Source organism: Osmerus eperlanus, chromosome 7, assembly GCF_963692335.1.
Source record: "Osmerus eperlanus chromosome 7, fOsmEpe2.1, whole genome shotgun sequence".
In the NCBI taxonomy this organism is placed as follows: Eukaryota; Metazoa; Chordata; class Actinopteri; order Osmeriformes; family Osmeridae; genus Osmerus; species Osmerus eperlanus.
Window position 1 is genome coordinate 4284099 of NC_085024.1, and position 20293 is coordinate 4304391.

The 20293-nt window shown below is 41.8% G+C and overlaps 1 protein-coding gene and 1 long non-coding RNA gene across 2 annotated transcripts; both read right to left on the bottom strand.

Moving 5' to 3' along the window:
* Nucleotides 1-2629: 2629 nt before the first annotated feature.
* Nucleotides 2630-3332, bottom strand: LOC134023870 (uncharacterized). The gene is made up of 3 exons (XR_009930803.1): nucleotides 3264-3332; nucleotides 2785-2883; nucleotides 2630-2684 (listed from the first exon to the last, which is right to left on the bottom strand). It is a non-coding gene; the product is annotated as an uncharacterized LOC134023870 (long non-coding RNA).
* Nucleotides 3333-12923: 9591 nt separating this feature from the next.
* On the bottom strand, nucleotides 12924-19429 carry LOC134024148 (zinc finger protein 721-like). Its single transcript, XM_062466614.1, has 2 exons — nucleotides 14653-19429; nucleotides 12924-13271 (listed from the first exon to the last, which is right to left on the bottom strand). Exon 1 carries the CDS (start codon nucleotides 19255-19257, stop codon nucleotides 15808-15810), a length of 3450 nt encoding a protein of 1149 aa, XP_062322598.1. The 5' UTR covers nucleotides 19258-19429; the 3' UTR covers nucleotides 12924-13271; nucleotides 14653-15807.
* Between the last annotated feature and the right edge of the window lie 864 nt (nucleotides 19430-20293).

Genomic DNA, 20293 nt, shown 5'->3' on the forward strand with positions numbered 1-20293 from the left:
CACGAAGCTATCATAATAAAACAATCATTCAACTATATTTTGTAACTGTACCAAGATGTCCAGAACAATATTTGAACCATCGAATGATCAGCCAGAGATCAGATCACACCTTTGGTAGGTGTGAAGGAAGGAGGGGGGAGTTGAGAACCCAGCTTCCCCCAATCCACATCTGACCCCAGACGGGTCCTCCCTCGAACTGTATAAAGCCCTAAGATGACCATCAATCTCAGACTCCAGCGAAACCGACCATGGCATGAACGCCATCAGGATTGGCGTTCCAAGGACGTCGCCAAGCTTCTCCTGAGATTCAACTTTATAGTGATCGCGACACTATCTGGACATTTCAACAGAAGAACCAAAAACGCAATTCCAAATGCGACTTCACTGAGATCCCGCAGACTCAGTCACATGACCCAGCGCAGCCGCGCTGTGACTTCAGATTCTTCAAATGGACCTTTGGCGCAAACCGCCCTCAACATCATTGATCAACCCCTGATCAAACGTAACTATGGCTAACGCTCTTTCCTCCTCGACATGGCATTGGCGTGAGCTCTGTTTATGATTTGTAAGGATGTAATCACTGACTGTACAATTTCTGCCTTTCTTTAAGTTAGACCATTTCATTCTGTTCATTGAAACCAATCTCTCATATCAAACCCATAATCCAACTTTTCATAAGATCTGTTTACCTTACTTGAATAAATTCATTGTAAAGATATTTTGACGTGCGTGTTCACTGATGTTACGATTGGCTCTACTCTTAGAACGAATTCATTCCTAAAGATGAGACTGATTATTACATATTAAACATAGGATTCCCTAATGTCCTAAACCAATATTAGGGTGGTGCCCCAGACTTTATGATAAATTAAGTATTTCTATCTTTAAACGAGCAAACCCCGCTACAACATTATCTAATGTGACATAACTTACTGTACATGCAAGTCTTGATTTGCTTAAATGTACATGTGCTTCTAGTACACCTCGGCATAACACGATACTCACTGTGCAACAGCACATCTATGGACGTTGTATCGATGCGTCGTTGCTAGCGTGTGCTGACGGTGTGACGTAGGCTAGCACTGAGTTCCCTGTGGCACTTTTTGCCACCAAAACGTAATTTCACAAGTAAACTAGCTTCAGACACCGAAAAAGAGGACACTTCGGGGGGGGAGGGGGGTGCTGGTCGTGTATTGCATGCCGCACTATCTGATCAAAATGACAGTTCTCTCTACAGTCAGAGCTCGCGCAAGTAGGTGGAACGTAAGGGAGATACCCTTTCCAAAACTTGTAAGGGCCTAATAGTTTGTGAAAGACCCAGAGAAACACATATCCAACGAGGCAAGATCCCGGACAATTTTGGAATACCTGCCGGACGCATTTTTTAGGTCTCGAAAAGAGGACATGTCCGGGTAAAAGAGGACGTCTGGTCACCCTAGATTACGTCGCTAGGAGGTCACGGACTGGCAACGTCACAAGATTACCTAGCGGCAACGTATGTTTGGTCATTTAATGACGTTGCGGCAACGTAACTGTGTTAGCTGGGAGGTCTGTGCTAACGGTGCTGCTGCAACAAGCTGAGGTGGTGGCATGACGAAAAGGACAAACATTTTGGATGATTCATTTGCAGTGGGAAAGTCTTTGCACACTGAGTCCGAAATTCCTGTCCGAAATGTTCAAACGTTAAAAATCACGCTTACACACTGCCGTCAAAAAGAAGTTCAGATCGGGTTTGATTTTCTGCGTTTTTCGCATCCATAGCTTAAAGAAACTAGCTTCTGCAAACTTTCCTGTTGAGTTTTTTATTCTTCGTTTATGAGGTCCGATACGTGTGCTTCATTTTGCTTGACTTCACTGACTGAATCAATAAAATATAAATTGATATAGTGAGATGCACTGATGAAAAACTTAAATGTTGTACCCAGCAGAGTAGCAGTACTATTTTCAACCGGTTTTCCTACAGTACTTACTGCATCAGGGGCACTTGGACCTTTGGTTCCTCCACAACATCCTCCTCAAAATCCTACAACACAAAAGCAACAATCTCAATGGTCTCATCCTCAAGGCACTTTTCACTCAGTGGCGAATGAGATCATTGGCAGAGGTATAAGGAGATGGAAGTGAAGTGATATTTACCTGAGGAGTGTTCTCAAAGGGGGGAGGTGTAGGAGCGGTGTAAGGAGAACAAGGAGGGGGGTCAGTGAAGGTGGACACAGTGTTGGAGCATGACCAACTTGTTGACCAAAGTCTCACTTCCTGCCTCGACAAAACCCTCAAAGGTGGTCTTCACGTCCACCTCCAGTGATTGGAAAATACAGAACATCTTTAGATGTTTGCTAGAGCATTCAACAGTGACGACTGTCAACCAAATATGTTTCAACAAGGAAAGTGTGGTGCACCTGGCCATCCGCAAAGTACAAGAACTCCTTCCATGTATTTATATGGTGGGACATGACGTGGCTTGTCTGTCTACCACCAAGAAGCTAGGGAGGACGAAACAGAACTATCATTCATAACTAACTGACACACAGTCTGAGTGTAAAGCTGAAAACCCTGAAGTTGCATTTGTCGGCTTGTGAACATTAGGTGCTTGACTGACCTGCACCTAGGGCTGGGCGATATATTGAATGCCCTACCTGCACCCCTGTGACCTCCAGTTCAATTGTTGAAACAGCCACCTAACCCTGAGAAAGATACACAGGAAAACATTCAGTTTCATCCAGGAACTGTGGGATTAACCAGACCTCTGGTGATTGGCCTGTTCTGTCCTTAGTATTCTCTCACCTCAGGGTTCAGGAGGTCAATGTGGAGATGTTTTCTCCACCACAGCTGGGTCCGGTTGTCCATCACAATCCGGATTAGCTGGCAGACCTCCTCTTGGGTCTGTAAAGAGAAAAATCACTTGGTATAAATGCAATATGTTGGGGACTGAACATCAGTCTCCTAATTGCTAAGCCAAACATACCAATAGACCTAGAGGACATTGTAGGGTGAGTGTGTGCATATGTAGTGTTAGTGAGTCAGGTGGCTGAGCGGTTAGGGAAGCGGGCTAGTAATCTGAAAGTTGCCAGTTCGATTCCCGGCCGTGCAAAATGACGTTGTGTCCTTGGGCAAGGCACTTCACCCTACTTGCCTCAGGTGGAATGTCCCTGTACTTACTATAAGTCGATCTGGATAAGAGCGTCTGCTAAATGACTAAATGTAAAATGTAAATGTTTGACAAAGAATCAGAGAAGTCCTCAAGACAAATATGTCTGAGTTACCTACAGTCGTCCAGCAGAGCGCCTGGTGCAATTAAATTTGTAGGCATTCCACAGATCCACCAGGGGTAGTTCCTTCTCAAAGACTTCCTCCTGTGGAGCCTCTCAGGTCCTCCTCACTCATGGATGCCTCCTTCTCAGCTTTAAGCTTAGGTAGCAAGAAAGGCTGCACAACAAGAAACAAGCAGTCTCCCTGACTTTCTGGAATTTAACATGTCCAAACTGTTCATTCGGAAAATTGTTTTTGCTTCTCGTTGTATTGCCAATGGCAGACAAAGAAGTACAGATGCAAATAGTGTGAGTTTCCCATTCAGTTTACTGATGATATAAGTTTACCTGTCTGGAAAGGGTCGGGTCCTCCAATGTCATTTTTCCCAGCCAGGGTAAGGTAGACTTTGGGATGCTGTTTTGGCCATACAGGCGCCATGAGGAAAGTCTGGCAGGGAAGATATAGAGTCAGGATCAAGTACATCATCTTCATGAGGGTGACTAGTAGGTTTAAGCCAGTGTTTTATTGTTCAAACAGTAGATAGTGGATGAAGAACATGGATGGTGGAGTGAATAGTTTAGAGAATCTAAGGACTTCTATGTAAAATCTTTATTTGTACAGAATAGACATTGTCGGTGTTTTAAGATCATTTACTAGCCCATGTTCTTACTGATACATTGACGCGCCCTCTCAAACTCTTAACCCCAAGACAGACTTACAGCATGTACAGGACCAGAGGTCCAGACAGAGGAAGCAGCAGCTCCTCATCATCCTCCATGACCTGAGGAGGAAGAGGTATAAACTATAACCAGTAATAAGATATGATGTAGAAGATTTTGTTGCTCTACTGTAGAGTCTATGTCCCAGTGGAGATTTTAGACTCTTTTTAGGGGTGCTCAAGCACCCCTAAATTTCATTTCAGCACCCCTAAAAATAATAATACAAAATTTTAAAAATTTAATTATTATTATCTTAAATAAGTTTTTGTGGTCTAACGTAAGAGTTTGCAAACGTGTCTGTTAGTGACAGATGACAAAACAATGTTTATTTATTGTTGACACATCATTATCATTTCATTTTATGCTGGTAGTTCATGAAGAAAGGGACTTTTTTAGTTTTTTCATTCATTCAATATTTTGCATAATAACATTAACTACCATACTAACCTCGACCGTTCGGTCAGGCCAGGAAATATCAAACTTCGGCTTTGTAACCTCGCTATCGTTCGGTCGATAGGCTACGTTGAAGCCTCAATTTGATATTTCCCGGCATGACCGAACGGTCAAGGTTAGTAAGTTGTTTAATATATGGCATTTTTAGCTCTTTTCATTTAAAACATGTCGTTTTGTTCAGCTCTCAAGTCTTCTCACGGTGTTTCAGGTGTTGCCTATAGCAACCAATCTGAAATCTGAGCAACCAAACCTAGCAATCTGCCTAGCGCTTGCCAGATTGTCATCTGGATAGCAAAACTCCTCGATATCGCTCATTTTGAAGATGACGTCAGAGGGCAATAAGTATCCGTATCAGACCGCAGATGAAATCAGAGGGCCATAAGTATCCGTATCAGACCGCAGATGACATCAGAGAGCAATAAGTATCCGTATCAGACCGCAGATGACATCAGAGGGCCATAAGTATTCGGATCAGACCGCAGATGACATCAGAGGGCAATAAGTATCCGTATCAGACCGCAGACGAGGTCATGGGCTGCTGGCTGGCATGACTACCCATTGGCCAATCAGAACGCTCGTACTGTCGTTGCCATATAATAAATAAATGTATTAATTGTTATCCAGTGAAATTCGTGATTTATTAGCAAGGGGGTGTAACACTTTTGTAAGGCACTGTATCCATGTCACATTCTCATTGGGGGCTGAGCCCCCCTAAAGGTCTGATCCTATAATCGCCCCTGCTATGTCCCTTACCGTGGGGGGTGTCTCATCCAGGGTCTTCCTCCACCATCTAAAGACATGTTTCAATGTTCTAAGGGGATACAACACAGCCATTAGTTTCTGGCATGTAGGGTTTGGAAGATATGGGAGTCAGGTGGCTGAGCGATGAGGGAGTCGGGCTAGTAATCAGAAGGTTGCCAGTTCGATTCCCGGCCGTGTCAAATGACGTTGTGTCCTTGGGCAAGGCACGTCACCCTACTTGCCTCGGGGGGAATGTCCCTGTACTTACTGTAAGTCGCTCTGGATAAGAGCGTCTGCTAAATGTAAGATATAACGCTTTGTCTTTCTCAAGCGTCAATTAACTTTGAAGGGTTTTAAGGTACTGTAATGAGCGATCGCACTACCTAAGCATCCGAGTCACCCTGACAAATGTTAGCTAACTTTAGCTAGCTAGCTAGCCTCCAAAGTGCATTAAGAAGTTCAAATTAAAACAAATACCATTAATGATGTGGACGGCACCACCGGTAGACCTGCACCTTGGAGTGCTGCCCTCACACCTGCCATAACAGGCGTTCAATCTCTCCTAACTGGAAAGAACTAGCCTTGTTTGAGTCCTGTCACCCACGTTGCACCCACAGATCGAGGTATGGGCGGGGCTTTGTGCACTGCTACTGCCAGGAGCTCGGCTATTGGCTCCTTTCTAAATATAGCTTTACATTCAGCGACCGATTTAAAGATCCTGTAAAGTAAATTCCATGTTTTGCTTCTAAGTACATTATAAACGTGTGAAATGAGTTCCTGAAAGCATGTGCAAAGCGCTAAAACTTTGTCGCACTGAATTGTGGAGTTAGACCGAAGAACAGTTTCTCTTCCGTTTTTAGATCAGGTTTTAATGGGCGGAGCCAAAAAATGCCCTATCTACGTCATTTCGCCCTATCTACGTCAGATCACTGAATGGCTCCTCCTGCTGTACTGTTATAGTAACCTACATCAGCTAGCTAGCTAGCTTCAGGATGTCTCCCACCAGCCGCAACTGCATATTCCCTGGATGCAAGAACTCCAGTGCTGCAACGCCATTTAAGTTCCCTATTGATAATGAAAGGAAAAATAGGTGGATAGATTTTGTGAAGAGCCACGCTGATGGAAAGCTTCGGATAAACTCCAACAGACGCCTCTGAAGTGGATAAGAAAGTCTGCTAAATGACTAAATGCAGTGACCATTTCACAGCGGATAGTTTTAACATGGACCAGAGACAGACGGGGTTCGCGGACACACGGCTTCTCTTGCAGTGCTGAGCCGTACCGAGCATCGCCCTCCCGGCCGTTCCTCCTCCGGTCACACCTGGACAATCCACCGCTGCCAGCAGTTCATCACTCTGTTCTGTGTGCTTGTTATAACTAGAGAGGGTACAATTTCTGGGGAAATTGTAGGGTGTGCTTGCTTGCGTCGGTTGCACAGGGGTCAGTTTTTGAATGACATTTTTACAACTGATTTCTGTATATTTTATATGAAAATGCATACTTATTATTTATAAAGATTAAATAGATTTAAAGGATTTTTTTTTTTTTTGCTGCTCATTTACAACTGAAAATACGAGTTAAGTGTAGAATGAAATAGATGTCTTCTCATTTCCCCTGCAAGAGGCAGCTTCATCGTTGAATCAAAACGAATACATTTGGCAGACCGGTGTAAAAATTGACCTAATCTCTATGACTTAAACGTCATTTTAAGTTTTTCCCTTCTCATGATATTTTCAGGCATGTAGCCTACTCGTTGCATTCATTCATGAATAAAGAACCCCCTTTAAAGATTATTCTACGACGTTACCCGGCAGTAGAAGATGGAATCGCGATTCAAACAGTACCATCTGCTAACTGAATATGCCCCCAAAATAAGCTTGACATTTATTTAGTGGAAAATCGCTCATTCATAAAAAGGTCACTGGTAGCGATCATTGTCAGTAACAACGAAAAATGCGATATAGCCCTGTGTGGAGAAGCTGCCCCGGTAAATTCTACTACTACTGTACAGTACAGTACTAGACTACTGCTGTGTTCGTCTTGGTAGCGATTGCGTTGGTTGAATTCGATTTAACGTTCCGTTGTACGGTTTAGGCTGAAATTAATTATTTTCATGAACAGATTGACAAAGTTTAGGCTGTGGCAATGAAGTTCAAGTTAGTAGTCAGATAGTTTCAACTATTGAAAGACTTTTGATTTAAGTAAGGGGAGTGCCGAACATGTTCTGTCGCCGTTTGACTTCCTACAGCTGTGTAGATGTTTTTGTAGTGTGTCTCGCGTAGGCTACAGCGTTGCAGTGAGCAACACTGGTTTGAAACCACAGGTAATGATAATTTCACCAACAAATCGTTTACTTGTAATGTAATGTCATAATAAATACTACAACGAAAATGTATTTGTGAGAAATGTTTATTTTAACGAATGAAAACAGATGCATCATAGACCACTGTAGTGTGTGTTGCCCGGGCAACAGAGGCTAATGTCATGCTAATGCTTCAGTGAAATAGTAGACTACCGTTTCCGAAAGTAGATGTGGGCCTACTTCCTTAATAATATCACCTAATATTGTACATTTCACAATAGTGTTTCACATCACAAAGTAAAATGAGTAAATAGTTATCACCCTGGCCTCTTTGCTTGTGGCGTTTCTGCAGCTGCCTTGCAGTAAAGCTATAGTTAGCCTAGCTATCCCCCAAGTTAACAGATGCGAAACGAATGTTCTGCTACAGGTAGTCACGCGTGTTTTCGTGACGTTAGTGACGTAGTGACGTTAGTAACGTCAGTGACTGTGGCTAGCAAATTAGCCACCGTTAGCTTCACTTTTCGCAACAAAAACTTAACTTAAGCCTAAACCATGCAACGGAACGTAAATAAAAATACAAGCAACTCAATCGCTACCAAGACGAAACTTTTGACACCTAGGTTGTCTATGTAGGCCAAATATTGACAAAGATTTAGGGGGGCAAAAATAAATAATAACTAGAGAGGGTACAATTTCTGGGGAAATTGTAGGGTGTGCTTGCTTGCGTCGGTTGCACAGGGGTCCGTTTTTGAATGACATTTTTACAACTGATATTTCTGTATATGTTATATAAAAATGCATACTTATTATTTATAAAGATTACATAGATTTAAAAGCATATTTTTTTTGCTGCTCATTTACATTTACCATCTGCTAACTTAAAATATGCTCCCAAAACGTAAATAAGCTTGACATTTATTTAGTGGAAAATCGCTCATTTATAAAAAGCTCACTGGTAGCGATCATTGTCAGTAACAACGCAAAATGCGATATAGCCCTGTGTGGAGAAGCTGCCCCGGTAAATTGTACTACTACGGTACAGTACTAGACTACTGCTGTGTTCGTCTTGGTACTGTAGCGATTGCGTTGGTTGAATTGGATTTAACGTTCCGTTGTACGGTTTAAGCTGAAATTAATTATTTTCATGAACAGATTGACAACGTTTAGGCTGTGGCAATGAAGTTCAGGTTAGTAGTTAGATAGACTTTTGATTTAAGTAAGGGGAGTGCCGAACATGTTCTGTCGCCGTTTGACTTCCTAAACAGCTGTGTAAGTTAGATGTTTTTGTAGTGTGTCTCGCGTAAGCTACAGCGTTGCAGTGAGCTACACTGGTTTGAAACCACAGGTAATGGTAATTTCACCATCGTTTACTAATGTCAGAATAAATCCTACAACGAAAATGTATATGTGAGGAATGTTTATTTTAACAATTGAAAACAGATAACGCTACATCATAGACCACTGTAGTATGTGTTGCCCGGGCAACACAGGCTAATGTCATGATGTTAATACTTCAGTGAAATAGTAGACTACTGTTTCCGAAAGTAGATGTACTTCCTTAATAATATCATCTTATACTGTACATTACACATCACAATTGTGTGTCATATCACAAAGTAAAATGAGTAAATAGTTATCACCCTGGCCTCTTTGCTTGTGGCGTTTCTGCAGCTGCCTTGCAGTAAAGCTATAGTTAGCCTAGCTATCTCCCAGAAGTTAACGAGCTGCTAAACTAATATTCTGCTAGAGGTAGTCACGCGAGTTTTCGTGACGTTAGTGACGTAAGTAGCGTCATTGACTGTGGTTAGCAAGTTAGCCACCGTTAGCTTCACTTTTCGACACAAAAACGTAATTTCTACTTAAACCGTGCAACGGAACGTAAATCCCAATACAAGCAACTCAATCGCTACCAAGACGAAACTTTTGACACCTACGTTGTCTATGTAGGCCAAATATTGACTGAGTTTTAGGGGGGCAAAAAGAAATAAAAATAATAATAATATATATGTGAGAAAACAAAGGTTGTGCTCTCGCCGAAGGCTTGAGCACACCCAATTATACTAGATAACTTTTCCAGACGTATCTCTGCTATGAGTTAGTGCAAACCGCTAAATTGATATTAGGCTACTCGGTGTAGAATGATGGTATTTTGGTGAAATGGTAGCTAATGTGTTAGAAGTGGCCTAGTTGGAGAGCTCACTGTCTGCTGTCTCTGGTGTCCATTTTTACTGTTACAGCTCAGGGGAACATTTCATTTATATGCATTTGTATGTTTCACTCATTGAACAAATAAATTCTAATTCTATATGGTTTTGTTCGGCTTGACATAGCGTCTATTATCTGGGTCGGAGGTAGGCACTAGGCAGCGAGGGGCGGAGCTTCAGCTCCTTCAGGCGACACGCCCCCCCAGTCTCAAGCAGAGAAGACTGCTGATTTTTTCACGATTTCAAAGCCTAATTTAACATACTTGTTTGTGTTATTTTTTCATTCGAATTTGGATGGGTAGTTAATAACACATTATTCTGTGGTGTGGCGAACTTAAAACTCGTTTTCAGGTCCACTTTACAGGATCTTTAACATTTAGATTTAACATTTAGCATTTAACATTTAGCATTTAACAGTTCCCTCTAAATGTTTTAAAAAGTGACAGTTGAAAATTCTGCTGCATTTATTTGGGCTAAATGTGCGAAAACTGAGCAGGATTAACAGACGTGCAACCTTTTACCAACGGCGCCCCATACTTGTGAGCAATGAGTCCACGATTGTATTTGAACCACCATTTAGCCTTTTTCACCAGCAGGGGGAGATCATTTTCACAAATATTACATTTAGTTCATTGCAATGTGTACAATAAGTACAGTTCAAAATATTAAAGAGCAGGTTGGGGTTAGAAGGGTAGACTGGGCATTTCGGGTTCCAAAATGTCAGTAGTTTTCTGACTTTTGTGCACTATTGTTGAATGAATTATATCAGACACAAAGTAAAATGCACAGATGCAAAATGCAAAGAGCACAGACATACCCTGTAGACTTAAAGGTCTCATGACATGAAATGTTCACTTTAGGAAGTTATTTAACATGAATATGAGTTCCCCTAGCCTGCCTTCCCCCTTCCTCCCGTCCCCCAGTGGCTACAAATTTCGATAGGTGTAAAACAAGCCCTGGGTATTATTCTCCACCTTTGAGAAAATGAAAGCTGAAATGCTTGGTTTTGAAAATACTGGTTTTATGATGTCATAAGCAGGGTTCTAAATTAACTTTTTTGATCACCAGCCAATTTGGCTGGTAACTTTCTAAAGTTACCAGCCAATCAGAATTTCCACTAGCTAAATTCTTTCCGGTGAAAATAAGAACAATTATGAGTTTCCCTGAATGCATTTGATAATTTTATTAACATTGTTGGCATGAAAAACACAGAAAAAGAAAAATGAAGCACATAAGTATGATGCAAGGGTATGTGAAATGACTAATACGTAAGGCCACGATTTATTGTAAATGGCTAAAACGTCCATTCGCGTCATGAGATTGACTCCTGCCCATGCATTTACAGAAACGTTTTGTCCTAAGCAGGCATTAATTAAACTGACCTAATATACTCTTTATTAAGAACAGTGTATTTACATTACACTAGACTGTGTCAGTAAGCAACATAATTTTTCTTATGCGTAGACTACATGCGGCAATCCTTACAAAACATGACAACATTTTCATTGTCAAACACAAGCCATTCCCGACCCGTCGGCCATTTGGCATTACATTTTCTTTTCTTCGTTTCTCTAGTGCTATCAATTCCTCATCCCCTGCCTCGTTCCTCTTCTCGCCCCCAGAAGTTTGTCCTAACCACCGCCGCATTAAGTTAACTTTTTACTTTACTTTACTACTCTAGCTCTTATTACCTCCTATGATCCGCTATGCTTCGTTTTACTTCTTCCTTGTGTTTTCTGGTGGACGCTCTGTTCGTTTCCACGGTTTCTCGCGCCGGTTTCACTTCAACTGCGCAGCCAATGGACGTATAAAACGTTATCACGTAGCATTACGGCAGTGTTCATGGGAAACTTAGGAAGTACTGCCAGGGGGATAAATGACCGAGAACCATGTCGAGGACACAGCCTTATGTATCATTCATCTAATGCCTCATGTATCACCGGCCAAACTGGCTAGTGAGTTTTTATTAACACCCGCCAAAATGAATTTTAACCCGCATTTGGCGGGTTGGTTGTTAATTTAGAACCCTGGTCATAAGAGCAAAGGTTACCTCCCCTTTCTCTGTTTTGCCCACACAGAGAATTTGGCCCATCAATGAGAAAATGAGCTACGACCGTGCGAGCGCGATATTGGTTTTCCTCGAGACATCATGGTTTGTAAAGGCCGAAGCATGCCAGTTAGCCCCGCCTCTTTCTTCCTCATAGAATTTAAAGCTACAGAAACAGAAACAGCGCGTCCTGAGGAAAGCTCATTGTGCGACTGCTCGTAGTGGCTGTAATTCTGCACCAAGGCTGAATTTTGGGAAATAAACTTCAGATACAGTATTAGGGGACCATTAAGGCCTATATAAAAGCATCCAAAAACAGCATGTCATGGGATCTTTAAAACCCTCAGCTTTCTTTTCCCATCCTGCCCTCTCCAGATTAGACGGCGGTCCTCTGGCAAAGTTCAGCGTTGATGTTGGCAATCAAACCAGCATCCGGAGGTGTTCACTCATTATCAGGTCAAGTAAAGATGGAATCTCTGCATATTTGCAGTCACTCGATCTCAACTAGATATTTGAAAGGTTAGAGAGAGGCAAGACACAAGGATGACTCTGGGGTAGATTCAAGATTATATATATTTTAATACAATAACAAACAATAATGACAGTATTGCTCCATCCACCTTTCCTCCACCCCCTGCTTGTAGAATGGAACTTCCTCCGTGATGTCACTCTGTTCACTGGCTGAAGGGTTCCCTGGAGCAAGTTTCTGGCCTCATCAGTCCAGAAGCAAAACTCTGGCCATGCCATTCAAACAATAACAAGATTAATCTACAATATGACATAAGAAAAGGATATTGCATTGGTGCACAATTGAAATGCATAAACACTAAGCAGAGACTGCCATCCAACAAGATATCTCTTGTTACTGTGGTCTGAACAGTAAATGGTTAACTTGCTTAAGTTATGCTAAAATGCTAAGATCATTTCACAGACATACATTACGTCTAAGCATGCTACTGGACCAAAATATATTTTGAATATTCTGTCCTAAATTTAACCTAATCTGTGTCCATGAAATCATTTCACTTCGGCAATACAATTCATGACACAATTTAACAAGTCGTAATCTGCAGAATAGACCTACATAATAATTGGCTATTAAAAATGCCAAATGTCAAAAGGATGAGACTGGCTAAGGTAAACTGGCAATCAGGAAAGTTTAATTAAAACAATTATTTAAACTGAATTATAATGGTAATACAATGAGTATTAAACAAGCATTTACACAGTAGACAGCAGGCTATGGAATGAATGCAACTGTGAAGCAACCTCTATTTACATGTCAAATGAGCAGTAATGTAATGGTGGGAAATCACAGCAGTAGAACGGGAGGAAGATAATCTTTATATCAGTTTGATATAACATTTTCTGAATTTCTTAAAATTATTAGTTAAAGCAGTGTTTATCTCTAAGGCCTACATTTATGATGAGGTGCCTAAAATTCAATAAGACCATGCAGTAGGCCTACCTGATTGTGTGTCCTTGTTATCAATGTGTTAGAAAGTAACAAATACCATCTGCTCTTTATCGTTTTCATCTTCTTGTTTACAGTTTTTCTCGATTGGTTACACACATTTTCTGAATGCATACCTCATACTCTCAGAACTCTACACACAAATCAAAAAAACACACACACAATGGGCAAAACCCCTCACTTCTCCTGCAAAATTAAACTTAACATTCAAAACAATGTTATTTAATCTCAAAATGGTATTTTGTTTTCAAATGACAAACACAAACCATCATATGAATAGACATTTATAAGAACCATTTGAACACTGATGTGCTCGATGTAAAACCCTATGATGAATGGAAAACACCTTCTTCATTCATCATAGTGAGTTAGGCTTTTTTTTGTTCAGTGTTACACTTACTACAGACAGTACATTCATAAGTGTGTTGTAAAATATTTGAAAATATTGTTTTTATACTCAGAACACAGAAATACACGGTAACAAATATATTTTACGTATTTTTCCCAGAAAAACAATGTACACAGTGTACATCCCAACCAACACAAAGTTGCACATACAGTGGTCTACATACAAAACAACAGAATAATTTACTGTATAGTATATACAGTTACATTATTATTATTTTTCTTTGTATTTGCCGTAATGTTATGGCATTATTTTGTAGGACCATGTTCATGATTTCAGTTTGCTGTTCAGGAGACAGAAGACGTTCCCGACCCCCTTGTGTTGGTAATCTTTCAGTTCTGCCAAACAAATAATAGTAAAATACTGTAAATACTGTGTAGGAATACATTTTCCAAATACTTGAAACATACTTTATTTTTACAGTCCTACAGAACAGTCCACAGGCAATACTGTACTACTGTACTCATTGAGTACTGTATTGATATGCAGGCCTACTGCAATTTTGTAGTGAGAGTAGATTTCTTATCTATTCTCATTTCGGAAAGTCCGGATGATGGATGCTACAGTGTACCTGCTCAAATTTGGCTGTACTCTTTGCCCAGCCTCCCTCATTGTTAGACCATGGTTGACCACATGGTCAACCAAAGCGGCTCGGATCTCATCAGAGATTATGGTCCTTGGCCTTCCTCATCCTCCCCGTCCTCCTCCTCTTACTCTCACTCCTCTGCCTCTGCCTCTGTTTCCAATGTTGGCATCCATCGCTCAAAAACAGAAGAGGTCACCTGTTGCTCTTTTATGCTAAAGCTCTGATTGCTAATTGTAAAACTGTGTGACAGGTGTTTGTCCATGCGATGAGTCAGTGTGCGTATTTGAATGGCAGTGTGTTCCTTGTGAAAACAAAAGATTTTCTTCATGAAAATTGTGCCAAATGCAGAGAATTGTGTGTAGTTTAGCAGAATTGGTTCATGGGGTTGGTGCATGAGTTACATGTTGTGGTCATTGTGTCTCAAGTACCAGTATTTGTGTGTAAACAATTGAGAAAAACTGTAACAATGACCATTAAAATATGTACATTTAATGCCGCCCCATACTCCTTTAAAGAGACTCAGTGCCAGTTGTATATTAACAACGCTGACATCATCACACACAAGATAGATCATATTTTCATTAGACGTTTTATTCACAAATATACCAAAATACAGAGTTCAGGTCACCACCCCGAGGTATCATTGATTAAATCATCCATCACGTTCCCTCCAGATGTTCATTCAGCATCGGACTGCAAAGACGGTTCCACCTCATGCACATGTTCAGTTGTCATACATGTTACAATCTACATACAAAATATACCACGTGTGTTATGTTGTTCAGAATACTAAAAAGATCAAGAGAGAAAAGCAATTAAGTAAAAAAAAAAAAAATCAGTTTAACATTTTTAGCGTTGACAAGCGTTTTGACGTAGGCATAGAACCCTGTACGGCACTGTCGTAACGTCAGAATTTAACACTGTCAAAACTTTACAAAATACCGTTGTGAAGGACTGGATGGATATGTTGTGATGGTGCTTCAAGTGCCTGTTAAGGGTTTCTGTTCGAACGGATTATCGATCAACACAACCCACAGTATTTCCATGAAACCAAATTCCAGTTCTGTTCTTTGAAATAAGTCAACTTTATTGTTGTCCTTCACATTCTGTGGGATAACAAACTGATAAATAGCCAGACGAAGTAGGCTTGCTGATTTTCAACTAATTTCAATGTTAGAAACTAGAAAGAAAAAGAAAGTAGAAAACTCCAGTTAGTCTTTTCTGTAAATGTGTCTTGTATAACTATCAAATAATACTGAACAATAATACCATAACATGTTTTACACAATGGCTGAAGCTCTCTGAAATTTTCTTGGACAAAAAAGTTAAAAGTAAAAAACACAGTTTCAATTCACAATATTTTCAGTAGAGAATGTTCAATTCATAACTAACTCAATCTTGTTTTCTTTAATGATCATTGTCATTAGTGTAGTATAACCTGCACCCCATGATAAAAATCGAGCATACAAAAATCAAACCTAGCATTAACCTCTTAAGTAAGGGTCTCTATACACTCCTGACCTGAAAATAGAACCAAACCTTCTGTGCATTTGACCATAAAGCGTTCCTGATCACACATGGCACACATGATTGACCTGGGACATTGAGGGTGAGGGTACTTCTACATCACAACTCTCCCCTGGCATGCTGCAAGTAATGATCATACAGGTCTGATATGACAGAATACATCTCGCCACACTCCACACACTTAACACCAACACCTGTGCTTTCCCTTGTCCTGATGAAAGAACAACTGTTATTGTTGACTTTAGTTGTTTTTTCATACTTTCGAACTGGCTTCCCAAATATACTACTTTCTTGTTCGTGTAGTCTGGCCATTGTCTGTGCCTGTGGGCCCGAAGTGGAGCTGGTGGGAGTTAAGTCGGTTTGAAAAGGTCTGAGGCTTTGTGGGACATTGGGACTTTGGAGTAAGGAGGCAGAAGTTGTCTGTGGTGACAGGGCGTAAAGTGGGTCTGCGTGATTTGACAGGAAACAGGGTTGGTCAGAACTCCCAGGCAGGGAGGGGTAATGGTAGGGATGATGCGGTCCAGGGTGCGAGTTTGTTCCACAGCTGACCGTGTGAGGGCTAAGGGTTAAAGTTATGCCTTGTTGTGCGTCGTGGTCTTCAGTGTCTGAACGATACTCCGTGTCACAGCCATTGTCTGAGTACTGTGAGGGGGAATGGCCAAGCTGGTGACTGAACAGCAAATCTAGAGCCTCGAAGCTTGCGTCGCACTCCTCACACTGATAAGGCAGAAGCAGGGGCTGCCGTGCGAGGCCGGGGAAGGCTCTATTGGGCCTCTGCTGAATCCACCGGTACTCAGGGTGTTCCTTCATGTGCTTCTTATAGGGCCCCACGAAGCGGAACCCGCGGCCACACTCAGGACAGGAAAACCGTCCAGTCTTCTGCCGGTGGACGCTCTGATGTTGCCAGAGCTTTCTCCAGTTCTCCAGGGTCTTGCCGCAGCGGCCACAGGTGTACGTCTGGTCACGGGCGTGAGTAAGCATGTGGGCCCTGAGCCGCCCCATGTGTCTGAACAAACGCCCACAGCGTGGGCATAAGTACTTCCTGGGGTCTGATCTCTGATCTAGTCTGTTTAACTTGGATACAAAGTGGGAGAAATGATGGGAGGGTATGATGCTTGTTTGGAAGGGTAGGATACAGGACACAATCTTTTTGGGGCGGGTCTGTGAGGTCTGGGGGCCTCTGGGTTTCAGTGGCCCCAAGGGTTCACTTCTCTGTAATGAGGCTGACTGTGTTGCTGCTGACTGATCCTTGACACTTGGAAGGGATGAATGAGTATTTTCCTCAGAGCATGCTTGGCTATGTGCATTATACTCGGACAAATCACCAAAGAGCTGATCACAGAACGAACAGCAGAAAAGCTTTGCACCAGAATGGGTTTGCAAATGGTTATTGTACTGACTCTTTTTGGAAAACGTCTTTTTACAGACATGGCATGTGTAAGATAATGAAGGTTCTTCATGCTTGACAGTGTATCTGCAGCATACATGCCTTTCTGCAATGTTAATTTTTAAGAACTGTTTTCCACATCGATTACAAGAATAAGGTTTCACAGCCCAGTGTGTCCCCATATGAGTGCGCAGGACATGGCCCTGAGTAAAGCTTTTCCCGCATACTTGACAAGTGAATGGCTTTTCCCCAGTGTGTATACGTAAATGAATCCTAAGCGCAGACGTAAAGCGAAATACTTTCCCACAGTATGTACAAGGGTAAGCTTTGTTATTTGAAAAATCTCTGAATTCTTCAGTGACATTGCTTTGAATCTGCTTTCTGTCCATAGTCTTAGATTTCTGGGCCTTGTGCATCTTGCAGTGAATACGTAACTCTTTCGCACTTGATTTCTTGATTTTACAATATGGACACTGGTAGGTGTACTTATGTCTCTTCTTATGCGTGTTAAAGTTAGAAACCTGTGCAAATTCCCTGCCACAATCAGAACACTTGTAAGGCTTTTCCCCTGTATGAGTACGTTTGTGAATAATATACAGACATTGGTATTTAAAAGTGTGACCACAGACCTCACATTCCACACGCTTTGATGGGTCGCCCTGTCGCCGCCGAGTCCTGCGTTTACTACTTTTAAGTCTGTTTACAGCTTCCTCCTCTAGTCTTCTTTCGTTTCTGATTGGGTGACTAGCTGTGTTTTCACCTGGCAGGATTTCTGATTCAGACTTGGAGTTACAGGGTTCAGCTTTTGCTCCGTCAGGTTGAGATTCTGTCGCTGAGATCTTACTTTGGAGATTCCCTCTGTCATCCCACCAAGACCTTTTTTTCTTTCGAGCCTTTTTAACAAAGTGAGTGCTCTGAGGTATTTTCTGGTGTTCTTGCATCTCCCTCAGTATTTTGAAATTCCCTCTGCGTTTGTCAATTTTGAATGGCTTTTCTAATTCGGTTTCATCACAGTTAATAACAGGGTTAGATTTCACAGTGGTGTCAGTGTAGCACTGTAAATAATCTGACATTTGATGATCATTGTCTAGTTCCAACTCAATTTCCTCCATCTTCACTTTAGAGAAGACTTCACCACTCCTAGCTGACCTTATTCCATGAGAGCCTACGGCATCTAGAGATTTAACAGCTTGTTGAGAATAAACATCCCCGGGCAACTTTGGCCTTGTATCGATCCCGGAATTGAGTGACTTTTCAGGGTTGGTGTTGACAGAAGTTGTGGGACCACACTGCTTTTTATCCTGGGGAGTCACAGCTGCTTCATTTGATTGTAATCCTATCAGTGCTAGCGCCACCTGCCTCATGACTGTTGACTTCTTCCGAGGTCGTCCTCTGCGTTTTAGGCCCACCACAGGTTGAGGATCAGTGATTGTATTTTTCAACACTCCATCCTCCTCCATTTGTTTCCTTCTTCCAGGCACACTGCTGTCATCCAAGCTGGCAGAGTTGCTCAACACCTTACTATCCTTCTGGGTACTTTGATGTCTGCTTACTTTTTTCTCTGGTCTCTCTGAAATACCACTGGATATAGATACCTCAACTTCTGGAGGTCCCCTTCCTTCTGGGGTGAGATTGTGCAGTATCCCTCTCGTCCTCCTCGGTCTCCCTCCAGGGTGGACTTCTGTCGCATCGTGCACACCTGAGTGAGGTGGGGACTTTGTGGATTCCTTCACAGGCGCCCCCACACCAGGAGTACCAGAATCTGCCGTTGCTCCCCCTATAGCTGTGTTAACAGTTTTTCTTGGTCGACCCCTCTTCCTTTTCTGTGGCACTGGGATAGAATCTGGAGGTTTAAGATCGTGATTGGAGGAGTCACAGATAGGATTTTCAGAGTTAATACGTTCATGGTTTAGAGAAGGTTCCACATCAGGTGTGTTGCATGAGTTGCCATTGACAGCTTTTGCACACTTTGTGTTTAAAGGAGCAACATTTGTTGTTGCAGATAATGTATCTGCATCCTTTTTTCCTTGTAAACTAGGAGGGCATGGTTCGGTTTGTAAAGGCATTTTAGATTTCTTGGGAGGGCGGCCACGTTTCCTACGTACCTGCCCCTCTACAGGCCTATCCACATGCATTTCAGAGATAGAATTCATTATGTTCATAGGATCAACAATGTGGCATTCTAGTGGGAGAAACTTGACCACACGTTCATTTCCAGCCTTTTCAAGTTTTGTCTGGGTCTTTGTGTGATTCCTTATGTTGTGATTTCTCTTGTACTTATTGTTAACTCCACCAGTGTCTTCCTTCTAAAACATGGAGGCCGTCATCTCCCTTGATGTCTATAAATAACAATGACAGAATGTAGTCACAGATTAATAATACATTTAAAAAAACACAGCCAACACAGATTGAGAATGAACTACCATATTAGAAATACAGACATCCCAAGTGTCCCGGAAGGTCCCGGAGTCTCCCGCATTTCAATAGCGGCTCCCTGACGCCCGCAAATGCTGTACAATCTCCCGGAAATCGGGGATTTTGTATTTCGAGCGGGCGACAGACTGTCTAATGGTCATTTCTGGTAGAGATAGGTGCATATCGCGCGTCCTGATTGCGTCGGGGGGGGGGGGGGGGGGGGGGGGGGTACGTGCAGGTTGAGGGGCACATCATCATGCGTCCGGATTGCATCCTGGGGGGGGGGGGGGCTGCCCCCCGGAAATGAGTCTCTGCAAGTTGGGATGTCTGTAAATATCTAGAATAAATAGCTTGTCAACTTTCAAGATTTGTGGCATTTGACTTACAACTACATACGTTCTACTTCATTCTGGGATTTACAAAGGTGCTTTTCATTACATTGACCAATAGGCTTTACATGGTCACTGAAAACTATAGAAAATGCTGAGTCGGTTTTTCTCTTCAGTGTTTCCATTATTGAAAGACATCTTACTTCCCATTTCGGGCTTTAGCTAAGACAAATAGATAAGATATTTACAGTTTAAAAAGTCAAGTGAGGACTTGACATTGTATTTAATAGATTGGCCCCTTAGGCCATATGGTATGATGTATGATTATGTATGATATTACTTTGTCAGTCATCGCTAAAATGTCCAATAATTTAATTACGAAAGAAGCAACAGCAGATGATTTTAATTGTACATGTTGCTTAAATGTACTAAAATGGCAAAAGACGTAGGGTAG

Bases quoted from the DNA above. Each gene is read 5' to 3' on its own strand.
- LOC134024148 (XM_062466614.1), bottom strand. From the start codon at position 19,257: ATGAACATAATGAATTCTATCTCTGAAATGCATGTGGATAGGCCTGTA.